The 25,955-nt window shown below is 42.6% G+C and overlaps 1 protein-coding gene across 12 annotated transcripts in view; it reads right to left on the reverse strand.

The window, feature by feature from the left end:
- adgrl1a (adhesion G protein-coupled receptor L1a) overlaps positions 1-25,955 on the reverse strand; it is a 654,463-nt gene that overhangs the window by 161,606 nt on the left and 466,902 nt on the right. For all 12 annotated transcript variants that reach the window (XM_073069264.1, XM_073069261.1, XM_073069260.1 and 9 more), the window contains exon 5: positions 24,479-24,588. In XM_073069264.1, coding sequence (XP_072925365.1) covers positions 24,479-24,588 — 110 coding nt within the window. The remainder of the gene's footprint in view (positions 1-24,478; positions 24,589-25,955) is intronic.

Consider the following 25,955-nt stretch of genomic DNA (forward strand, 5'->3'; position numbering starts at 1 on the left):
GATTGACTTAACTGTACTCCAAGGGATATTTAGTGACTTGGAAATTTTCTTGTAATATCTCCTGACTTGTGCTTTTCAATAACCTTTTCATGGAGTTGTTTAGTGTTAATTTGTCTTCATGGTGTAGTTTTTGCCAGGAAACTGACTCACCAGCAGAAGGAGCTTCCAGATGCAGGTGTATTTTTACTACAGTTTGTTGAAACACGTTGACTTCACACAGTGATCTCCATTTAACTAATCATGTGACTTCCTAAACCAATTGGCTGCACCAATGATGACTTGGTGCGTCATATTAAAGGGGGTGAATTCTTCTGCAATCAAATATTTTGTGTTTTATATTTGTAATTAATTTAGATCACTTTATAGAGATCTGTTTTCACTTTGGCCTGAAAGAGTCTTTTCTGTTTATCAGTGTCAAAAAAAAGCCAAATTAAATCCACTGTGCTTTACTGTTGTAAAACAATAAAACATGAAAACTTCCAAGGGGGCTGAATACTTTTTTATATTTACTGTACAAGTGCTGTAAATGATTATAAGGGCAAATGATATGTTAGCCTTTATTACAAGATAATTTGAGTATAGGAGTAAGGAGATTTTACTGCAGTTGCGTAGGACATTCATAAGACAGCCCTGGAGCTCTGTGTACATTCCTAGTCTCCTTGCTTAAGGGATGTTTCTTGACATGGGACTGTAAAAATGCACTAGACTCATTCCAGTGACAGTAGGTTTGCTGTATGAAACTAGACTGAGTAGGGTAGGACTGCAGTTTCTAGCATTTAGAAGAATGAGAGATCTCTTCAAAACATACAACATTCCTAAAGAACTTGTTAGATCTTGGAAGATGCTTCCCTATTAACAGCTCTTGAATAAGGGGTCACAGCTAGAATAAAGGTTAATTATCTAGAACTGAGATGAAAAGACATGACTTAACTCAGTCGGTGTGAAGCTGTTGAATTCTACATCATAGAAGGCTATTGGAAACAAGTCACTGAATATATATGATAGATTTTTAAACAGAAAAAAAAACATTGCAGGGTGAATGAGAGATGAAGGGCCATCTCAAGCTCATAATGTTTCAGATTGAGACTGTACAAACTCAGGGCACTGAGCTACTGGACTGAGTTTGTCCATTTTGCAGGCAATGGGTATCTGATAGCTTGACTAAGAAATAAAGCTTCTTCCGTAAAGTGTTTTCAATAGGACAACTGCCTTAGAATGCTAAAGGAAATTAGCCTACTTTTATGGTGTGAAATCTAAAGCTCCAGTGAAGGCACAATACAGGTTCACTGAGTAAAGCTCTTTCATGGTTATCCACCAAACACTTCTAGGGCAGGTATACGTATCTTGGATTAGGTACAGAGTGAAGTTCCTTCTAATTAATCCATGAAACCTACATTCAGTAGTACTCTTGAGTTCCAAACTTATATGCTCTATGCCAAGTTCATTGATAGGAATATTTCTGACTTGTAAACCTGGACCAAGTGTAGTTCAAAGCTTTCCTGGGCTTGGGTCTCTTTCGGAGCTTTCTAATAATAGTTGCATCATGCCAGACTTGGATGATAAGTTGATGCCAGATACCAGATTTCTGATCTTTATTTAAAGATTCCTCAAGGTATTATAACTTAGCAGTGTTACATTGTTCTACAGACTGAATTTCTTCTTGATTTTGAAGACCTTGACTGTGCAGGAGTGTCCAATTGATGCAGTTGATAAACATTCATCTTATTGCAGTTATCAGGTCAGTGTCTTTATTTAAAGACAGAAATAAGAGCAAATATATGCGGCATAAAACTTAATTTTAGACTTTTGCCTGTTGAACTACTGTATGTTGGAAAGATAGGCAAAAAAGAATCCAATGTTATCACATCATATCTCTGTTCTTGGTGTGTTATTACTATTTATCACTATTATAAGTGTGCACTACTATTATGGTTGTGTTGTCACACTGTTATGTATGTCACTATATCATTACGTGTCATCACTTTTACAGGTTTCTTGTCTCATTATTAATAGCGATTTATCGTATTCCTGATGCATTATGACATAGTTACTGAAACATTACTTATTTATCATCTTTACTGATATAATATGCATTATCAATGTTACTAACACAGTATTAGCAGTATTCTTATGTTTTCATACCATTATTTTTGCGTCATCATGTGTTAAAGTTGTGTTCATCAACCTATTACAGACAGGTGTGTTCACCATTAGTGGTATTATTTTTATAGGTGGGCTTTCACTATTATTGATGAATTATCACTATCACTTTTACACGTTTCATAGAGTTAATGGTGCATGTTAGCCCTGTTGCAATGTTGATATATTTTATCACTATTAATTGTTTGTCAGCTCACCATTGATGATGTTTTACCACTACCTATGGTTTATTCTCACACTATTGTTGGTGAGTTATCGCTTTTAACAGTGTTAGTTAACTTTTGTGCTTGTGCTGTTACTGTGAGGCTGGTTGTGATGTATAATCAGTATTATATAATTCACCACAGAATTGCTAATTGTTTTTCATTGTTGGTATATTGCTGCTATTGGAGTAGTCTCTATAACAGATTTGTTTTTATTATAACTGGAGTATTACACCACCACCATATCTTATCACAGTTATAGGTATGTATAACACTACTGATGATGTGGTATCACTGTTAGAAGTGTAGGTCATATTGGTGGTGTGATCATTATTGTTGCTAAGTTATCAGAGTGGTGGCATGTTACTACATTTTTGGTGTGTTATTTCATGAATAGTGCATATTGCATAATTAATGTTGTGTTGTCATCATTACCAGTATCTTATTACATTTTTGTTAAAACACTATTGCACTATTTTTGGGGTTTTATAATGCTATCACTGATGTATAATCATGCTGCTATTGGGAACAGTGCATGTAAACTGAATGATACTGCTCAGCCATGGGACTAATGTACTAAGCTGAAGACGAAGGGAAAGATAACATGGTAAACAATAAAGGCAAACATGAGGAAATCTGCAGATGCTGGAAATTCAAGCAACACACACAGAATGCTGGTGGAACGCAGCAGGCCAGGCAGCATCTATAGGGAGAAGCACTGTCGACGTTTCAGGCCGAGACCCTTCGTCAGGACTTGACGAAGCGTCTCGGCCCAAAACATCGACAGCGCTTCTCCCTAGATGCTGCCTGGCCTGCTGCGTTCCACCAACACTTTGTGTGTGTTGATGGCAAACAATATGTAGTGACAGAAACGTGGGCCAGAGATGTGGTTCAGTGGAGAGCTCGCCTTGTGGGGGAGGCATATTCCATTTCCCAGCATAATCCTAGTCCACCAGGACAAACACACACTAGTGATATGGAAAGGAAAGAGAGAAGTATTTGTACTTCAATTAAAATGAAAGATCTATACAAATATGAGACAGGGAGTCTGCATCCTGTTTATTGCAGTAAAATATTAATTATAATATTGATAAACTGCTAGTACATTTTGGCTTTGTTAAATTACACGGTGCACTTAGTGATATCGCCATTGTGAAATCAATTCACAGCAATAAACCACTCAGCAGAGATACCATTAGGTATTTCAGGTGGGGGTGGAGGAGAGGGAGGGTAGCAAGGTTATAGAGTAAACTTGAAAGAGAGGGGAGATGGGGAAATGGAGGAAAGGTGAGAGTAAGAGGAGAGGACGTGCCAGAGTGAGAAAGAGGAGAGAGCGGTGTTCGAACAACAGTAAGCCTTGTTGAAAAGGGTTTCATAGATGTGTCATCAAACAAAATTTGGCACTGATTCAGAAGATAGCAAGGTAGGTCATCTATTGGCTTCCAGTTCAGTTGAAGAGATAAACTTGAGGGAGCATCATAATTTAGCCAGGCAGAGAGGCCCAGGGAGAGAATTCCAGAGCTTAGGATTCCGGCAGCTGAAAATGTTTGAGGATTTTGGATCACGTAGCCATTAAGTAGCATGCAAGTTGAGAAACAGAGAGAGAAACAAGTTATTTGTAGATGTTTGGGGGCACAATCTGAACTGCTTTGCATTAAGGTGGCACGAGATTGGAGTGCGCCGTGGGCACAGTAGAAGCAATCCCGCATAAGCCTGGTGAAGAGCTTTAAGAAGCCAGTCTCCATAAAAGAGGAGTACTGTCCAGCGGAGCGGTCATCATGGGAGCAGTTGTTCTCAAAGTGGTAAGCTTTGGCTCAATGGGGCTTCAGCGAGAACAGGCGGAGGCAAGGTAAGTAGGTAAGTTCATTCCTTATTTATTTCTTTTTGCTTAACTCTTGAGGAAATAGGGGGTTTGTCGACAGGGCCACTGTTCCGTTCTGGGTGTCAGGTGTGGGATTTCTGGGAGACTACCAGCCTTCCCAGTGGCCACATCTGCATCAGGTGCATCAAGATGCAGCTCCTTAGGGACTGTGTTAAGAAACTGGAGCTGCAGCTCGATGACCTTCAGCTTGTTAGGGAAAGTGAAGAGGTGATAGACAGGAGCTACAGGGAGGTAGTCGCCCCAAGACTGCAGGAGACAGATAAATGGATGACTCTCAAGCGAGGGAAGGGGAAACCTCAGATAGTTAAGTGCACCTTGTGGCCATCCCCTTCAACAGTAAGCACTCCATTTGGAGTACTATTGTGGGGGACGGGGAACGACCCACCTGTGGAAGCAACAGCGGCCGTGCCTCTAGCACTGAGTCTGGCCCTGGGACTCAGAAGGGCATGGAACTTAAAAAGATGGCAGTAATAGGGGACAGATAGATGATTCTGTGGACATGAAAAGAAATACAGATTGTAGTTTGCCTCCCAGGTGCCAGGGTCTGCCACATTTCTGATCGTGTCCAAAATATCCTAAAAAGGGAGGGTGAGCAGCCAGAAACTGTGATACATATTGGTACCAATGACATGGGTAGAAAAAGAGAGGAGGCCCTGAAAGGAAGAATACGGGGAGTTAGGAAGGAAGCTGAGAAGCAGGACCTCAATGGTAGTAATCTCAGGATTACTGCCTGTGTCATGTGACACAGAGGATAGGAATAGAATGAGGTGACAGATAAATGGGTGACTGAAGAATTGGAGCAGGGGCAGGGATGCAGATTTCTGGATAATTGGGACCTCTTCTGGGGCACGTATAACCTGTACAGAAGAGAAGGGTAGCAGCTGAATCCAAGGGGGACCAATATTCTTATGGGCAGCTTTACTAGATCTGTTGGGAGTGGCAGGGGGATGGGAATCTGTATGATAGAGCTGATGATGAGCCAGCAGGTTTACAAGTAGACGATGGGTTTAACATGAATGTAAGGAAGGACAAGCCAATGATTGGGTACAAATGCAGACAGAGCAAAGAGTTAAATTGTACCAAAGAGGTAAAACTCAAAAGGGCAAGGTTGCAGGACTGAAGGTGCTGTACTTAAATGCGCGTAGCATTTGGAATAAGGTGGACAAACTCATGACACAGTTAGAGATTGGTCAGTGTGTTGTTGTGGACATCGCTGAGTCATGGATGAAAGAAGGCCATAGTTGGGAGCTTAACATCAAAGGGTATACTTTGTCTCAAAAGGACAGGCAGGAAGCCACAGGCGGTGGTGTGGCTTTGTTGGTAAGAGATGAAATTACATCTTTAGAAAGAGGTGACATTGGGTCAGAGAATGTTGAATCTTTGTGGGTGGAGTTAAGAAACTGCAAGGGTAAAAAAAAAAACCATTATGGGAATTCTGTATATGCCTCCAAATAGTAGCCAAGACATGGGTTGAGATTACAACGAGAACTGGAAAAGGCATGTAATAAAGGTAATGTCACAATCGTAGTGGGGAACTTCAATATGCAAGAGGATTGAGAAAATTGGATTGGTAGATCACAAGAGAGGACATTTGTTGAATGCCTACGAGATGACTTTTGAGAGCAGCTTGTGCTTGAGCCTACTCGGAGAAAGGCCGTCTTAGATTGAGTGTTGTGTAATAACCCAGATCTTATTAGGGAACTTAACATAAAGGAACCCTTAGGAGACAATGATCGTAATATAATTGAATTCATACTGCAGTTTGAGGGAGAAGCCTAAATCACATGCATCAGAAGACAGTGGAATAAAAGGGAATTAGAGGCATGAGAGAGGAGCTTGCCCAGGTGGATTGGAGGGGGATACTGGCAAGGATGACAGCAGAGCAGAGATGGCTGAAGTTTCTGGGAATAGTTCACAAGATGTGGGATAGATCCCTCAGAAAAATTTCTCAAGTGGCAGGGTAGGCAACCGTGGCTGACAAGGGAAGTTAAGGACTGTATAAAAGCCGAGGAAGGGCATATGAGGTAGCAAAAATGAGTGAGAATCTTTTAAGATCCAACAAAAGGCAACTAAAAAAGCTAGAAGAAGGGAAAAGATGAAATATGAGGGCAAAATAGCCAATAATATAAAGCAGGATACTAATAGTTTTTTCTGTTATATAAAGAATAAAAGGAAGGTGAGAGTTGACATTGGACCACTGGAAAATGATGCTGGTGAGGTAGTAATGAGGGACAAAGAAATGGCAGATGAATTTAACAAGTACTTTGTCTCAGTCTTCACTGTGGAACGCACTAGCAGTGTGCCAGAGGCCCGTGAATGTCAGCAAACAGGAGTGAGTGCCATTGCTATTACAAGGGAAAAAGTGCGAGGCAAACTCAAAGATCTAAAGGTAGATAAGTCATCTGTACCAGATGGACTACATCCATGAGTCCTGAAAGAGGTTGTTGCAGAGATAACGGATGCATTGGTCATGATCTTTCAAGAATCACTTGATTCTGGCATGGTCCTGGAGGACTGGGAAATTATAAATGCCACTCCACTCTTTAAGAAGAGAGTAAGGCAAAAGAAAGGAGATTATAGGCCATTTAGCTGAACTTCAGTGGCTGGGAAAGTCTCTTATTAAGGATGAGGTTTCAGGGTACTTGGAGACTAATGATAAAATAAGTCGAAGTCGACATGGTTTCTGTAGAGGGAAATCTTGCCTGAGAAATCTGTTAGAGGAAGTAACAAGCAGGGTGGACAAAGGAGAGGCAGTGGATGTCATGTACTTAGATTTTCAGAAGGCACTTGATAAGGTGCCCCACATGAGGCTGATTCCCGAGATAAAATCCTGTGGTGTTACAGGAAATATACTAGCATGGCTGGAAGAATGGTTGACAGCCAGGAGGCAGTGAGTGGGAATAACAGGGGCCTTTTCTGGTTGGCTGACAGTGACTAGTGGTGTTCATCAGGGGTCAGTATTGGAACTACTACTTTCTGCATTGTTTTTCAGTGATTTAGATAATGGAATTGCTGGGTTTGTGGCAAAGTTTGCGGATGATACGAAGATAGGTGGAGGGGTAGGTAGTGATGAGGAAGCAATGGAATTGAAACAGGACTTAGAGAAATTGGAAGAATGGGCAAAAAGGTGGCAAATGGAATACAGTGTTGGGAAATGTATGATTATGCAATTTGATAAAAGGAACAATAATGCGGACTATTATCAAAATGGGGGAAGGTTGAAACATCAGAGGTTCAGAGGGGCTTGGGAGTCCTCGTGCAAGACTCCAAGAAGGTTAATTTACAGGTTGAATCTCTGGTAAAGAAGGCAGATACAATGTTGGCATTTATTTCAAGGGGAATAGAATATACAAGCAAGGAGATAATGCTGAGGCTTTATAAGATACTAATCAGGCCACATTTGGGAAATTGTCAACAGTTTTGGGCCCCATATTTCAGAAAGGATGTACTGTCATTGGAGAGAGTCCAGAGGAGGTTCACAAGGATTATTCCAGGAATGAAGGGGTTAACATATGGAGCATTTGGCGGCTTTGGGCCTGTACTCACTGGAATTTAGAAGAATGTGGGGGAATCTCATGGAAACCTACCAAATGTTAGAAGGACTAGATAAGGTGGAAGTGGAAAGGTTGCTTCCTATAGTGGGGTAACTAGAACTAGAGGGCACAGCTTCAAAATTGAGGGGCGATCTTTTAGAACAGAGGTAAGGAAGGTTTTTTTTAGCCAGAGTAGTGAATCTGTGGAATGCTCTGCCAAAGACTGCAGTGGAGGCCAAGTCCGCAGGTATATTTAAAGTGGAAGTTGATAGTTTCCTGATTGGTCAGGGCATCGAGGATAAGGTGAGAAAGCAGCTGTGTGGCAGTGAGTGGGATCTGGGATCAGCCATGATGGAATGAGAGGCAGACTCAATGAGCTGAGTGGCCTAATTCTGCTCCTATATCTTATGGTCTAAGATCTGGATAAGATAAGGAATTAAGTTTGGAGACATCACCTACTCAAGAGAGGTTGGAGATGAGGTGATATTAGAAGACAGAAGAATTTGCTATTTGCATGGAGAGGGGAAAAAGGTCAATAAACGTTAAAGGGACAATACTTGAAGGGAGGGAGTCTTTAACAAGTTCATTAATACAGTGCTAGGGATCAATCTGGGGATTAAATGATCAATAATTTTATGTGAATCTGCTTGAGGGAGCAGGATAGAGATAAATTTGATAGCTTGAGATTAAAAAAGAGAGAAATAAAAGTTTGTTCTTGGACTGAGGTAAACTTTAGAATTTTGATTTAGTGGGATAAATGGACATAGCCAACGTTAAAGGACAATCTAGTGTCAAATATGAGCTTTGTGCGCCTTTGTCCGAGGTGAGGATGGGGCAGGCTGAAAAAATTGGCTTGCAGTAGAGAAGACAAAAGTTATCTTTGGATTTTAAGATGGTCATGGAACAGTGAGCAGTTTTAGGTGAGATTACGCTGTGATTGTGTTTTATGCCAGATATGATGGTAAGTGTCTAAACCAGGTACAGAATCAGAAAATGTTGGCATGATCATTGGGGTCAGGCACAAAGTTAAATGTGAAACATTAACTCCATTCCTCTTTCTGCAGATGCTGCCTGGCCTACTGGAAATATATCTAGTTGGGTATTGGCCCGAAATGTCGACAGTTTACTTTTTTCCATAGATGCTACCTGACCTGCTGAGTTCCTCCAGCATTTTGTGTGTGTTGCTTTGGATTTCCAGCATCTGCAGACTTTCTCGTGTTTGTGATTTCTAGTAAGGATCTGTTTGTTTCTTGCAGAAATGCTTTAGTGACTAAGGGGCCAAAGGTAAAACAGTTGTGAATTAGGAGACAGTTGATAGAGAAGAGGTCTAGCTAGGCATAATCACATGAGATGAAACAGACATTAAGAGAAGTGAGTGTGAGAATGCTTGAAAGAGGGGAAGGAGAAGCAAGAGATATAGGAGAGGGCAGACAAAGAAACAAAAAAAGGATACATCTGATACAAGGATATTTGTGACCTAACTCAAGATGAATATCTGAAGGAAATAGGAACATTATAGTAATCACATTTGCCTTGTGGTCCTTTGAAAATCTTTAAAACTGTTCTGGATGGACTGGAAGCAAAAATAATTAGTTATGACAACAACAATCTGCGTATTTACTTCAACGTAACTTTCAACAATGATAAGGGAATTGCTAAATTAATTGAACTCGGGACATTTATGTTTCACAGGCGCTGGTGAAATTTATCTCTGAATTTATTTTTATCTCGGTGCATTAGTTTGAAAGATAGGCAAAAGTAGGATCAGTCAAGCTGGATTGAGTGTAGGGAAAGACATTCTTTTCATTTGGAGACAAATGGACTTTGAGAGATGCCAAAGAGAGGGCAGATTTTGCTTATTTACAGCTGACTTGCAGAACTTCCATTGGTTCTGAACCTGATCTTTCCTGTCTAAAGATGAAATGAATGCAGGGCTGGTTCATCAGACTTGAGAACGTCTGAGCACAAGGTCTCTCCTTATTATTCACTGGTTCATGTTTAACCTGGTGAGAAAACTGACAATGCTAAACAATTCTCTGCCACCAGCTTCTGTTCCATTCATCATTCCAGTTTCAATAGGTACATTTAATGTCAGAGAAATGTATACAATATACATCCTGAAATTCTTTTTCTTTGTAAGCATCACTCATCCAGTTCACTCAATGCCAAATCAAGAGGGTCAGGAATCTAAACAATTGTAAATGCAGAGGCTTTCATTATGATGTTAGGATTGCCTAAACCTTTCTCTCTTGCCCATTTGTGCTCATGTTCATTTTGTGGGGTGGAGTCTTTGGTTAATGTTTTCATAGACAACATTTTTAGAGATGGTTATTTCATTGTGTTATTCTACAGGGGAAAGTTGCGTGTCTGCTACATGCATGTTGAAAACTAAACGTTAAAGGCCATCCGGTCGGGTCAAATACAATACAGCAATTATACTTCCATTGTCACTCTTTGGGAATATCCTCCAGAATCAGGGAATAAATAGGGCTAGTCTCTCCTCTACTAACTTGGACATTTGTCCATGCATGGCAGAGTGAGAAAATAGAATGGAAGTGGTGAGAGAAAATGAATGAAAGGGGAGAGCGAGGGAAGACTGACAATCTTGCACTAAGGGAAAAAGGAGAGGTGATGGAGAGAAAGAATGTGGAAAGAGCCTGATAGGAAAGGAAGGAGAGCAGACAATAACAGTAGAAACATAAGTAACTGACATTCAGAGCATGGCTGTGATAGAGGGAAGATAAAGGATGGGACAGATATACATGCATCTCTAAAAATAATCTTGATGTAAAGATTCAGCATTAGGAGGGAGAGCAATTAGGAAGCTCATCCTGGTCTCAGCTCTGTTTATACAGTGCCAGATCTGCAATAGCAAAAAGTGATTATGCAGCTCCTTCTGGGGAGAAAGGTCACGTTAGTTCCTCCCAGACAGTGATGTGGAAACAGGGGATACAAGACAGAGCTGGAACAACGTGATAGAATCTGTGATTAATTCAGTAACAGTCCCTCTGCAGCATCAAAGACAAAAGGTTAGAGCTTGGCACTTTCTCCGAGAGCCAGGTTTGGTTCTCCTGCACCTTAACACCAAAAAACCCGAGAACATGTCATATTTTCGTAATCCCGTCCTGCCACTTAGATGGGTGTGCAGCAGTATGATGAATATGGTCTATAAATTTGGGCTTTTAAACAGGATAAAGTGGCCAGTACTGTAATTCACCTCTTCTCTGTCACTGTTATTTTCACGTTGAAGTACATTGATCCTTCTAAGTCTTCTTGTCCCCAATAATTCTTTAATAACCTTCCCTCTCTTCTTTCCTGCTTACATCTTGAATGCTCCTTTTGCATCATTGAGTGAGATCCTCCATATGAACAAATGTTTCTCTATGCATGCACTCCCCTCTTTGTTACCTTGGGCCAAATAGTGCTAGTCACATCATGGCCAGGGCACATACTGCAGGGTCTGTCCTCCATCTCCACCTCCACACGTTCTACGCCCTTGAGCAACCGAGCTAAGCCACCTCTGTTTCCTCATTTATATACCCCGTCCTTCAGTAACAATGCTATGTGTTGATGAAGTCCAGTTCTATCTTTTCTCCCGAGTTTCTTATGAGTCACAGAGTTACAGAGAGAGGGAGCACATGAAAACAGGCCCTAAAGCCCACACTAACCCATTTACATTAATCAGACCCCAACCCAATTTATTCTCATTGCGTTATAATTAGCTTCCTCCAAATTTTATCATTCTATGTCCTGGGGGCAACTTAATAGCCTGCCAACCAAAATGACATTGGGATGTGGGAGTAAACTAAGAGAAAATGCACATGAAAACTCCACAAAGACAGCAGCTGAGGTCGGGATTGAACCCATATGTCTGGAGCTGCAAGGTATCAGTTGTATCACTCTGCGGCCCAAGTAGTTTAACCTGTCCCACTGGTTCCTAATATAGCCAGTAACAAATTTTGCTTGTGTAATACAGCTTGGATAGTTTTGGTGCTACATAACTCCCAAGTTGCTATTTGTTTGAGGAACATCCATAAATAACACCAACAATATCATATACCGCCTTTGGGCAGAGTGACAGGGAGAAATGGAGTGCAGTTTTCATGTAAATGTTGATCATTCTCTTTTAAGGAGCACCAGTGACATGCCTAGGAAGTTTGTCTAATGTCAAGCCAGTCAAGTTGAATTTCTTTTAGTTAGGAGTGAACTTTCCTCATTTGTCTTCCTCATCTGTTTTCTTAGTGACAGGTATTAGCTCCTACTCCAGCAACAACAGTTAAAAATTCTTACCCATGTCTACAGATTCCATGGACCTGTTCTCTCTATCTCTCCTCCAGTTCTTTGATCTTAAGATATATCTGGGACTTACAATGTTGGCCTCTTGGGCATTCTCAAATTTAACCACTCTCCCTTTGGGAGTGAAGCTTTGCTACCCAGTGATAAAGCTCTGGAATTGCTCCCTAAATCTGTCTGCTTCTCCACCTCTCATCTGTTAAGACAATCCTTAAAATCTCCCTAAGCTTAAACCCTGCTTCCTAAGTTAACTTGCTGTCTGTACTGTTTGCTATTTTCCCAGTGATCAAAACCAAAGACATGAATCTTAGACTGTAATCTGCAGTTTGCAAACTCCTTTAGCTGTCCAAGCTTTATGAGTGCATGATCACTGTTCCCTTTAACCACTACACCAACCACGAGAGAGAGCTCTATGGAACATGCTCCTTTAACCCATCTACCTAGCTGTCTCTTTTTTCACCTTATGGAAGTTCTTTAGATCTATCTCAAGCCTACCGTCTACCATCCTTTATACTACTAATGCTTTGCTGACTGATTTTCTATGTTAGGTGTTGCTGGCTTCTATCCTGTATCGGTGCGAAACACTGAAATGGGAAAAAAAAACATTGCTAACTTAAAAGTATTGAGTACCAGAGGTGGGATGTTATGTTGAAGTTGTATAAGATGCTGGTGAGGAGTAATGTAGAGTACTGTGTGCAGTTTTAGTCACCTACCTACAGGAAAGATGTAAGTAAGGTTGAAGGAGTACTGAAAATATTTACAAAGTTGTTGCCGTTTAAGGAGGATCTGAGTTAGAAGGGAAGATTGAATTGGTTAAGACTTTCCTCATTGGAGCTTAGAAAAATGAGAGGAGTTTTGATAGAGGTATACAAAATTATGAGGGGTATAGATAGTATAAATGCGAGCAGCCTTTTTCCACTGAGGTTGGTCCATGGGTTAAGGGTGAAAGGTGAAAAGTTTAAAGGGAATTTGAGGGGAAACTTCCAGTGGGTCATGGAAGTGTGAAATCAGCTGCCAGTGCAAGTGGAGGAAACACACTCGATTTCAACGTTTGAGAGAAAATGGACTGAAGATGTTTAAGACTAGATGGGCTGAAATGCCTGTTTCTGTGCTGTACTTTTCTATGACACTATGAGTCTATAAATATTGATCATCACTAGGGTGGTATGGCTGGTATTAATGCTTCTTCACAGCTCCAGTGACTGCACTGGATTTCCCTGGGTGTATGACTTTCCACCTACATCCCAAAAATATTTGAATTGGTAGGTTAATTGACTGTTGTTAATTACCCCCTAGTGTGTAGGTGAAGGGTAGAATCTGGGGGAGTTGGTGGGAAAACAGGTTTTGTGTAAAATTTTTTGATCGTGCAGAGTTGGTGGGCTGGAAGATCTGTTTTCATGCTGTGTTATTCAATGACTAGTGGGTAGAGGCTGATGGAAGAGGCCTTTTAATGCCTTCTGGTAAATCTGTATGGCTCTCTGGCATCTACTCCTCTCTGCACGTAGGTTTGGCTACGTTCTTGACTCTATCCACTTTTGAGAATTGTGTTTCTATATACTCTTCTGTTATTTTTATCCCTTTCCCAGAGGCAATCTTCCACCCATCTTGCTTGCTAGTGAGGAATGTTTCACTAACTGCTGTCAATATTACTGCAGATGGAACAACTGGAACAGGAAGCGGGGATCTGGAAAGTTGCCCCCCCTGTGTTCTAATTAATCAGGTCCACAGTAGAGATCTTCAGTGCCATCTCACTGATGGCTATGCCTTAGAAAAGAAGGAATTCTGGAATTTATCTTCTTTCTTTTGACACAAAGCTGTTTTTGATCAAACCCTCGGTTACCTACCATTTTAGAATCACATTCTCTGTGATTTATTCTGTAAGCCACCTTGTTTGTTTACATTGTTGTTGAATTTTTTTTCTGAATGCAGGTTGGTGTTTTTGCACTTGGCGATATTGCACCCCTCCCCTGGAAAAATGATTGGGAGATCCGCATAGAGTCATACAGCATGGAACCAGACCCACCAGCCCCCTAACTCTGCTGAGCACCAAACATCTACTTGCACTAATCCTATTTTTAATTCTTCCCTGAGCCATATCAACTACCTCTAAATTCTGCACACCTTACAGCAGCCAACTAACATTCCAACCCACACATCTTTGAGATAACAGGAAACAGGAGCACCTGGAGAAAACCAAAGTGGTCACAGTGAAAAACAGCGAACTCCATACAGACAGCATCCAAGGGCAGGACTGAACCCAGGTTACAAGAGTGGTGATCTGTGCTACCACGCAGTCCACCCATTTCTAGACAGATGCCAGCTGCCACCCATTCTTAACGCTCTCAGGTTAAAGCTGCTTATAGTAACAAACCCAGCTAGCAGCCATTGAAAGCCATGTAGCTTTAGGCTAAAGATGCATTGAAATGTTACATTATCATTCACCAGGATCCCAAAGTGAGGCTTTTGCATGTACTCTAAACCTATTATTAAATATAATTTCCCACTTGCACTTGGAAGTGAATAGTTCAGGTCAGCTTTAGCAGAGGGACATTCATAACAAAGACAAAGTATAAGATGGAGAAAGGAGTGACCAGCTGAAAGGAGTGGGGCTGGGGGTGGAGAGACAACTGACTGGTGCAATGAAGCAGGGGTGGAACAGGTTAGTTATTTATCTTATGACAATAATGAGCCAAGAGCCTAGGACCAGGGCGAGATTAATGGGAGGGAAAGAGCTGGGCCATAGAGAGAGATGGTAATGTATTGAGGTCATAAGATTATTTACTGGGGCAGTATCAGGATTGGTTAGGTGCAAATGTAATTTAAAATGAGGTGTTGAGTTTATAGGGAGCATACTGGAATTAATGGGGCTGAGGAGTGGGATGGCTGAGACAATACTGGGTAAGAGGCTTTGAGGATGAAGGGTTTCGGCCAAAATGGCGACAGTTTACTCTTTCCCATAGATGCTGCCTGACCAGCTGAGTTCCTCCAGAATTTTGTCTGTGTTGCAAGAGGCTTTGAGGGACCAATTACAGGTTGCTAAGAAATTGGATGGGTTCCAAATGTCATAATATGCCAATATATATATTACAAACCATTGGACAGGTTACTGTTAAGTTCTCTTTTTTTTGTCATACAAGCGCAGATAAATTTGCTTGAAGTGTCTAGTATCGATTGCAGTGGCAGTGAGCAAAATACCACCAACAATGACTTCACAAAATATGCGTTTCAAACACATAGGAGGACAGGGACTGTTTCTTCCGGGCAGACCACGTGCCAGTCTCAGGTCTTGCACTTGAGATACCCATTTCTTCAATCAACCAAAAGCCCTGCTTTCGCATTGAAGACAGAGTGAACTTCACCATCGATATCTGCCTTTATCAAGAGTTTTCTACCAGACATGGATGCGATTCATATTTTATAAAGTCTCACTGTGAACCTTTTATTTTCTGAGCCAGTGAGGTGCGGCAGGAGCAGGTTGACAGAGACCTTTGGCTTGGCGAGGTTGTGTGCGAGGCTTATCCCCACCCTCACTGGCCTACGGCATGCAATAATAATTGCTCGGAACCTCCAACGGTACACAAGCACAAGCTGCCTGCTGCTGAAATTAGAGGGGCTTGTCTTCTGGAGTGTCACTCCCATGCTTGAACATTTTCCGATTAGTTCTCAAGACTACGTTAATTCTCTTAGGAGGTTTGTTGGATGTTGAGAAGCAGCATTTTTGATGAGAAGGTTTAAAATGAGTTAGAGCAATAATGTGTCTGTATTGACAGTTGTCTTCACCAAGGTTCACAATGTTGTCTATCCATTGGTTGGTTTCATGGCTTGCATGCCAGTAAGGAGCAAACAGAGAACAGATGGGTTGCTGCGGGCAATGGACTTTGAAGAGTGCATTCCACAAGCCCTCCTGACTTAGTGAGATCAAAAATAGCTGGTGCTGCTCCCTCCCTACACTTCTCTTTGAGAGTCATACAGTGAAGATCACGTTTACTGGGTCTCTGGGGAGACTGAATCTACACTCCCATTTGCGGAGCATCCTCTTGGCGGAGGTGGATGAGAAGGACCTTGATGATGGCCCTTCCTGTGACAGGCAGTGGGGCGATCCCCCTGTCAATACCATAGCTGGATTTGCTTCCTGTTTTGAAGATGCTCATGATCTTTAAGGTGCTCTGGTATATAGTCCTCTTCCCCCATGAAGCCATGTAGTTGTGACTGACATTCTTTGCCCTTGAGTTCTTGTATTTCAGCAGGGATGCCATTTGCTCCAAAAGCTTGTTATTTTTGAATTGGAATGTGGTCTTTGTTGGCCAGCAGTGACTGGAATACTGGCCAGAATAAATTGCTGTGGGATGGAATCAAGGATGGGGTTATGATTTTCAAAGTGCTCATGCCAATGTTCATTGACAGCCTCTCTATGTGTGGTGAGTTTACCCTGCGCTTAGCTCTTGGCAGACTAGTGCTTGCTTTAACAGAACTGGAGGCACCTTTACTGTTAGCAGGTTACTGAGCCTTTTGAACTCTCTCCATCCACCATCTGTCCCTTGGGTCCTGCAATTTCTGCTGGACTTCTGTCCTCTGACCTATAGCCAATAAAACATTTTCTTTTCCATATTTATACTTAAAGTTCTGTTATAACACAAAGGTGGGCACTGTGTAGACTTTCAGAACAACTCTGTCCCCCCTCCCTGAAACCTATTCTCTGTCACATGCCTATCAATTCCTCCTGACTCTCCTGCATTCCACCTACACTAATGATATTTACAGAATCAAATTAACCTACAAACCAACATGCTGCTGGGATGGGGGAGATTGGGCATTGAGTTCCTCACAGCATCCATCTGCAGTAGCTCCTTTGTGACAAAAGCTCAGATGAAGGAATATTCACTGAATGGTTGACTCTAGATGTATTCCTCGAAAATGAAGTAGCCCGCACAGTGCACTCTTGCACAGTGCCCATAAGGTGAATTTTCCACAAAATGTACTGCAGTTATTCATGAGGTTGCATCGAGAGCATCTCCCAAAGCCTCGGCCACAACGAACTTGCCAGTTTGTGAGAACACTGTGAAGGCAGAGGGGATAGCCAATGTTTCAGATTGAGTCCCTGTGCTGGAACTTGGAAATGCAGGGCTGCTCCATCATTGCCGCTGGGTGGTATTCCTGGAATTCGCTTTGCATCAGTGGGAGAACCTTCACTGCTACCGCTGCAGTGGTTCAAGATGGAAGTGCAACCTCACATTCTCAAGGACAGTTGGGGATAGGCAGTCATTACAGGCCTTGTCAGTGGAGCTCAAACACTAACAAATCAATAAGGAAAATTTCGGTTCAAATCTTCCAATAACTATATTTAATGGTGCGACTCGTGAGTAGAATCTCCATGAATCGATAGACACAGCCATGACCAGCAGCCCGTCAGAAGTTACTATCACAATTCTCGATTCTGCCACAAGTACCCCATGTGTACCTTTAAGCAACTGGGGGAGGGGGAGGGTGTGTGATGGTGTGGTGAAAGACTGTATCAAATGAAAAGCAGGCCAGGCACTAGTACTGTACTGGAGTAATAGTAACACTACTGTGAGCCAGACATGCTAACAATGTGAAATACTGTGGTCATAGATTAATTGTTGCATTGGAACTGAGTTAAATGTTGTAGTTTTTGATTGAGTAAATAACTACTAAGGCAAGATTACTAGTGTCATAGATAAGATTACTAGTACTGCTTACACTTGGGTAAAACTTTTGAATGTTACTGAATTGATACACATAATGAATGGGTAAATATTCGCACTGGTGTGCTAACTGGATTGGAGGGATGACTGATTGTATAGGTAAACATCCCTCTGTGCACACACCCATTCTGAAACTGGGGATAATATTAAATCAGTTCCCCTGGGATTATTCTCCTCACGTTGGTCAATTTCCACTGTACACTTCAGCCTGCACTGGCTCCTGCTCTACCAGGCCTCCCATTTCCAACCTTGTGTATATCCTTGTGTTTAAATCTCCTTGTAGCTTTACTCCTATCTATTTCTGCAACCGATCCCAGTTTTGCATCCCAACCCATTCAATATCCCCCAACTCGACTCAACAGATCCCATTTCCAGTCTGATCTGTTATGCTGAACACAAGCCTCTTCATTATAAGTACCTATTCTACTGCAGAAATATACCTCAATATCTTTTTCCCTCAGTTCTCCAATTCTGTCTGCTTCAACTAAGCTTTGATACCAGGGTCCAAACACCGAGTCTTCAAAATTTCAGACCTATTGTCACCACACTGAGTGACAGAGACCATCCTGGTGGCCAACCTGAAGTCATGTAGGTTATCACACTTATAATACTTTACAGTGCGTCTGTACTCTATTATCCCTTCAGGTAGCAAATTCCAGGGACTTTGAGCTAAATATTTACATCAGCTCTTTTCAGCCATTGCCTAGCAGATGAACTGCTCAATTATTGACCTGTAATAAGATTCAAACCCATGCTTCCCCCTTCCCATAAATCAGCCATGATCAACTTCAACTGCATGGGCCCTATGTTCTAACATGCCTCTTCCTTGATTTCTTTCTCCCTCCATTTTCACTTCTTAAAAGGCTTGCTTAAAATGTATTCACTTGTGGAAGGTGGACGTTACCAGCACAGGCAGAGGTTATTACCCTTGTTGCCAGGCTACTTCTCTGAACAGAGGAGATTTATGAAGCCATTTCAGAGGGCAGTTAAGAGTTGAGAGTCAACTACGTTTGTGGCTTTTAATTCACAAATGGGTCAGACTGGATAGAAGCGATCATTTTAGTTCATCGAAGAGCATCACTGAGGCAGATGTATGCAAAAATCCAGTGGATTCATGACATTTGCTGATGCCATCACTTATTCCAGATTTTCATTTAAATTTAGCAGTTTCTGTGATAAGGTTCAAACCCATGCTGATAGTCTGGAAGCTTGCTTAACCACTTAATTAATCCAGTAAATTAACTCTATTTTTCCAACTGGTAGTACATCTTTCCTAATATTCCCCTACTTTATCTCGTATTTTTTTAGTACAGTTCCAAAGTGTTTGGAGTTCGCGGCCCTGGCAGGCACTCGATACAATTACAGGTTTGTTGAGCTGCGTTGTAACTCATTGTTACATGTCAGCTGAACAGCTAGGACTGCTGCAACCACAGGAGGTAAATATAAAAACAAAGAACCTGCATTTATAGAAGTGCTTTTTGTGACCTCTGCTCTACATCACTATCGTACTGGAGGAAACTGGCACCAATTTTCATGTAGTAATTTCTAGCGAGCATGCAACATGATCACAACCAGATTTATAAAAGTGCTGATGAGGCCACTCAGCCCATCAAACCCACTTGCTTAGTAGCCGCTAGGATACTTTTTTTTGGCATTAGTGCAGTGAAATCTTACACACCCACTGGAGGTCGCAATTTAATACCTCACAAACCTCCACAGGACAGGCTGTAGCTGGACTGCGTGCTGAAGACTGCAGCGGGGCTCAAACTGCAACTCCCTTGCCTCAGGGTCGTAAGTGCTCTCTAATAAGCCAGGGCTGTTATCTTCATATCTGTGAGGAGAGGGGCAATTCACGGCAGGCTAACTGCCTGCAGCTTGAGTCATGTGCAAGGGTAGTAAGTCCTTGTGGCTTCAAGGGGAGGGCAGAAGAAGCAGTGGAAAATCAAAAGACTTTCAAACCAGGAGCTGACTTCCTTCTGTCACCGCTGGTCGACCACAGTGAATCACCCAGTCTGAACCCTCCAGGGTAAATTATGGCTATCCAGATGAAAGTGACCAACAGACTTGACTTACCATTAAATTCAATGGAAATGTGCTCTAACATAGGCTACCCCTTTACAATTACATCCTCAATGGGAATGGGGGAAGAGATACAGTTTATTGAACCTGTTTCATCACTCAGGCTGGACCTTGTTTCGATTTAATGTACAACTGTTGTACCTCTGATACCTTTATCTACCCTTCAGCAAAATAATCTGCCAAATTCAGCATGAATTCTGATTGCTCCTCCCCCCCCAGACTCTACCATATTTCCCCTGCTCTTGTTCTGTTGGAGGCCTTGCTACTTGTTCTAGACAAACATACAAGAGGAAATAGTCTCTCTACATCAATCATAACAAATCCCCTTAACATTTTAAACACCTCAGTAAATTATGTGGTGATCTAACAATTCCTGAGTGTGAAAAATTTCTAAGGTCCCTGCAGCCCTGGTGTGTGGGGTAAGTATACCTTCATACTGCCTTGTTGCAAGTGTGTGTCAGTCCCAGATCGAAGGCACAAAATACTTAAAGAGCGTGGCGGTGCAGCAGGTAGTGCAGCTGCCTCACAGCATCCGAGATCTGGGTTCAATCCCGACTTTGCTGTCTGTGGAGTTTGCCCATTCTCCCTGTGCCAACGGGCTGCCTCCCACACCCCCAAAAATGTGTGGCTTGGCTGGTTAGTTGGCTGCTGTAATTCATACGCAATGTAGGTGGGTTCTTGGGAGTCTGGGGGGCACATGAAAGTGAATCTGTTACAGGAAAGCTTGGGGAGGTGCGTTCAATGGAATCGCTCTGAAAGGTGGGGTAGATTCAGTGACCCACATGGCCTCCTTTTATGTCATAAGAAAATATGAAAACCAATTGAGATACCTCGGCATTCGCCATCACAGGGAAAAAATTGGGCCATTCAGCTCTCGGTTAGTTCCCAGCTGATCTGCATCTTAACGCTACCTGTCCTTGGTTCCCTAAGCTCTGATGGTCACATCCAATAAAAGTCTGTGAAATTTACTGTTGAAAGCTTCCACTGACTCTACACTCATCCACGACAGGGAAGGGAGGTCCAGACTCCCACTTGTCTTGTGTGAAGGATCTCCCTGATACCAGCCTGACAACTTCCTCTTTCTCTATTTCTTCAACTTCTTATTGAACATCTAATTTACATTGACCTTTTACATTTCTACTCTGAAGGTGTCTGGTTCTCCCAATGCCATCTCCTCTACATTGGTGAGTTCTGTTGTAAATCGGGGGACTGCTTCACGGAGCACCTCCATACCATCTGCCATTGGTCAAATATTTTAATTCCAATTCCCTTTCCCATTCCGCTGTGTCAATGCATGGCTACCTCTTGTGCCAAGAAGAGGCCACCCTCAGAGTGGAGGAGCAACACGTCATATTCCGTCTGGGTACCCTCCAACCTGATTGTATGAATTCCGATTTCATTCTCTGGTAAATTAAATTCCCCCCTGTCCCGCTTCCTCTGTTCCCCATTCTGACCTTTTAATTCTTCTCACCTGCCTATTACTTTCAGCAGGGACCCCTCCTTCCCTTTCTCCTCTCCTATCAGACTCTTTCTTCTCCTGCCCTTGACCTTTCCCACCCACCTCGCCTTCCAGCTAGCCTTCTTCCCCCTCCCTCCACCTTTTTATTCTGGTATCTCTTCCCTTCCCTCTCAGTCCTGAAGAAGGGTCTCAACCTGTTAAGTCAAATGTTTACTCTTTTCCATAGATGCTGCCTGACCTGGTGAGTTCCTCCAGCGCTTTGTGTGTACTGCAGTGAAGGGAATATTTGTACCCACCTTACAGCCTCAGTATTATTCTGGCAAATCTGCGTTACTGTCCCTTTGTGGCTAAGGACCCGAATAGTGAGATCTATAATGATGGTGGAGCCCTCAGTGCATAAATCTACACTCTGTGAAATCAATAGTAAATTCTGGAGATCTGTGGTTAAAAAACTAATTTGTCATCAGTGCTTCCCCCTTCCTCCATGAAGTGTGGTTTGCAGCCTTTATGGTCAAATCTTCAAAAATGCGTGAACTGATAAAGATGCCATTCGTTCACAATCTATCCTTAAGTGAACATAGCTTGACAGAGCTCAGAGCTAACATGTCTTACACGAGGGATGAATGAAAGTATTTTCCTTAGTCCACTTAGCTATATGTTTGCAGCAGCAGTTCAGGGCATAGTGTTTAGCACATCACTTTACAGTAAAGGTGACGTGGGTTCAGTTCCTGCTGTTGCCTGTAAGGACCCTGTATGTTCTCCTGTGACTGTTTCCTCCAGATGCTTGTGTTTTTTCCAATAGTGCAAAGGCATACCAGTTGGTAGGTCATTGTAATTTGTCCTTTGATTAGGCTAAGATTAATTTGGGGGGGGGGGGAGGAGGGGTAGAATTGCTTTGCAGCACAGCTGGAAGGGCCAGAAGGGCCTATTCTGCACTATATCTCAATAAATATGTAAATAAAATAACTTCTCTACCCATGAATGACAATTTTATAAGAGTGGATTATAATTCCTTCACATTAGCAATTAGTGGTATTTAAGAGACACACAAGTAGGTAGGGAATGGAGGGTAATTGCCCCTGTATAGGCAGATGTGCAGTTTTTTTGTTTATTGAGATACAGCAGGAATAGGCCCTTCCAGTTCTTCGAGCTGTGCCGCCCAGCACTCACCTGATTTAATCCTAGCCAATTTACAATGCGCAATTAGCCTACCAACTGGTATATCTTTGGGCTGTGGGAACGAACTGGAGCACCTGAAGGAGCCTCACGCAGTCATGGAGAGCACAGACAAGCTCCTTATAGACGGCGGTGGGAATTGAACCCAGGTCATCTGTATTCTAACGTGTTAACCACTCTGCTGTTCTAAATGGGCATCATTGCGGGCTGAAGGGTCTGTTTCAGTGCGAAACTGTTCTATGTTCTAAATGCGTCAACATAATTCTAACGTATTCAAATAAAATTATTCTCTAAGTTTAAAACCTTTATGATTAATTTTCTATGAATATCCTAGTCTTTATTTTCGATAAGGTAATTTGTACTTCTGCTGTTTATGAGAATTTCCCAATGTGATTGGCTGTTCATCCGACTAGATGATACTACTTTTACCTGATACCAGGTATTCTGATGTCTGAGATATGGAAATCTAAAGCTCTGGAAGGGTTAGACCTTCCTGGGCACCATTCTTTAATCACTTCCTACTGGACACAAACTTAGAGCATGCTTTCCTTCCTGAGTTGCAGTATTTAAATGTGGTCTAGTTAGAACATTCTACAAATTAGGCCAATGTTATATTCCAGTTCCCCTGAGATTTTTAGCAGTTAGAGCAGATAGATGGAAAACTGACAGCAGCTTACAATCAATCTTACTCCATCAAGGACATGCTGCCTAAATCTGAATCCTTCACGTCACCATCTTTCCCTTCCTACAGTCGCTGCTTGGGGAGGGGAGATGAAGTGAGAGTTTGATCAATCTAGTAGTTCTGAAGAGTGTACAATTAAAGTCTGTGTCTTTGCGTCCAACAGTGTTGGGTTTGGATGGGATATGGGTAAGCTTGTGGCATTTGGGGCTCCATCAAGTTTTGGTGAGGACTGGAGACTGTGCCTGCATCGCACCAGAGATGGTCTGTTGACACGGGCACACTAATCCACCCCATGGGATCCATAGCCTGAGCAATAGTGAATTAACATGCCCAATGCTTGCAGAGTGCTGATCTCACTGAATGTCCTGACTGTAAACCAGACACAGGTGCGATGGGGTTGCACAGTATAGTGCAGGTTTAGACAATAAGGGATGCAGACCCATGTCAGAATGTACTGTGCAAATTTGGAATAAGGGGAAATAATATTCACCGGGGGGGTGGGGGGGGTGTGGTTGTAGACCCTGTCTCAGACTATACCATGTTAAGGGGTGATGGGAGACTCTCACTCGCTCTACAAGGGCTGGGATAGAGGGGAGGAGGTGGGACGGAGGGGAGGAGGTGGGATGGAGGGGAGGAGGTGGGATGGACGGGAGGAGGTGGGATGGAGAGTGGAGACCCTTGCTGTCTCAGCAGATTGCCCTGGATGCACGGGAGCCCTCCCGCACTCAGTCCCTACCAGACATGGGGCTGGGTGGCACCATGCACCACAGGTGCAGAAGTTACAAGGACTCTCAGTTTTACAGTACAAACAAACTCAAACACATGGTACTTCAATGCCCCCTTAAAGCAGCTGCAAACAGTGCCGGTGCTGCGCAGTCCTCTTCTCACTGCCCTGTGGGGAGAAAGGGAGAAGATCGAGGGAAGGTGCCTTGAAAAGAAGCTGTGAGCAGGGTTAGAAGGAAAGAGTTATCAGCACGCGCCAAGAAACACCAGTCATTTTTCTCAGAACAGGACGGTGGTTTGCCGGATTCAATGCAGCTTTAGTGAGCATCTGCAAGGGAAGGCAGAGAGGACAGATGCATCCTGCTAAAACCAATTCAACAACAAGACCCGGCCAGGGGTGTCTGACCCAGCACCACCCACTCCCTATGGTCTAGGGTGCTGCCTCCCTCCCCACCTACAGGTGCTTGTTTACTTGTTTGGGTGCTGTGGCTTTCCCACACAGCGGAAGCTCTTCAACAAAGGCAGTGACCAATGAAGTGAGAGAAAAATACAAATGGCTACTTACTGTAGGGGACACACTCATACTGGATCTCCAGGTACTTGTAGGTTCCTGGGCAGGGGTCAGGGAAGACGTCCGAACCTGCTACCACCACACACTGTGTGCGATTGTTACACCTGTACAAGAAACAGCACCAGTTAGCTATTGGACGTGGATCAACTATGATGACTGACAAAGTTTTCCCAACAGTGCCAGAACAAGACACACCCCCGCGACACCTCCATATCAAATAATCCCAGGGAAGATACAGTATAAGCCAAAGTTGAGTTGGCCTATTATGTAGTACAAACACTGAGTTACGAATACTCAACTTATGAAGCCCACCTACAAATGAATGTGTAATAACGTTATAGGAACATTCAAAAACCTGTTGTACATACATCCATTCTCTCCTCCAAAAGGCAGAACTAGATTCCTGTCTCTCTACTTTTAGTAATGGCTCTTATCAGTGTTAAGTATTTATGATGCCATACATGACAATACTGTGATATTGAGAGATTCTTTGTGTATTTTCCAACATATGGACAAAATCAATGTACAGCCATCTATAAAAATGTAACCTGTTTATTACTTGGGAATGGCCTATATAAAACATTACCAGGGTAGCAACACTACTGGTTAAGTAAATCTAGTTCCACACTGAAGAATCCCAGCAGCGTTTAAATGAAACATCGTGGGAAATTTCTATTCCAGTGGGGCATCGTTCCAACAGTTTAATGCAGTGCTTCTCACTGCTCCTGTTTCAATGATCAGCCCTACATTACCTAGGCTCCCTGACTGAGTCCTGGATGGTGGAAGCTTTGACATCCTTCCTTACCTGGTATTTAGTAGACAACCTCCCATTGGCTGAATAGTAGGCCTCTGAGAGAAGATTTAAAGATAAATCGAGGCTGCTCCAATGGCAGTTCTGTGTCTCCGAACATTATACTTCAAAGGAAATCCCAAGTAATGAAATGGCTAATGAGAGGGGGCATAGTTTTAAGGTAATTGGAGGAAAGTATAGGGAGATGTCAAAAGTAAGTTCTTTTTACAGAGGTAAGTGAGTGCAAGGAATGCATTGCCAGTAGAGGGGGTAGAGGCAGGTACATTAGAGACATTTAAAAATAGGCACATGGATGATAGAAAAATGGAGGGCTATGTAAGAGGGATAGGTTACAGCAGATCGATTTTAGAATAGATTAAAAGGTCAGTACTTCGCGAGCCAAAGGGCCTGTAGGGCACTGTAATGTTCTCTCGTCAGAAACCCTGCCACTCCAAATTGGACAAAAACACTGAGCACTGGAATTTGCAAGGATCTGATCTGAAGGAAAGTGGCTGCCACAGCAGAGTAGCAATTAGTGCAACACCACTACAGCTCAGTTCAATCCTGAGTTCAATCCTGTTGTCCTTTGTAGGAGGTTATACGTCCACCCCCCGTGGAATGTGTGAATTTCCTCCTGGTGCTTCAGTTTCCGCCCACATTCCAAATGTATACTGGTTAGTA

The sequence above is a fragment of the Hemitrygon akajei genome, chromosome 16 (assembly GCF_048418815.1).
Source record: "Hemitrygon akajei chromosome 16, sHemAka1.3, whole genome shotgun sequence".
Classification (NCBI taxonomy): domain Eukaryota; kingdom Metazoa; phylum Chordata; class Chondrichthyes; order Myliobatiformes; family Dasyatidae; genus Hemitrygon; species Hemitrygon akajei.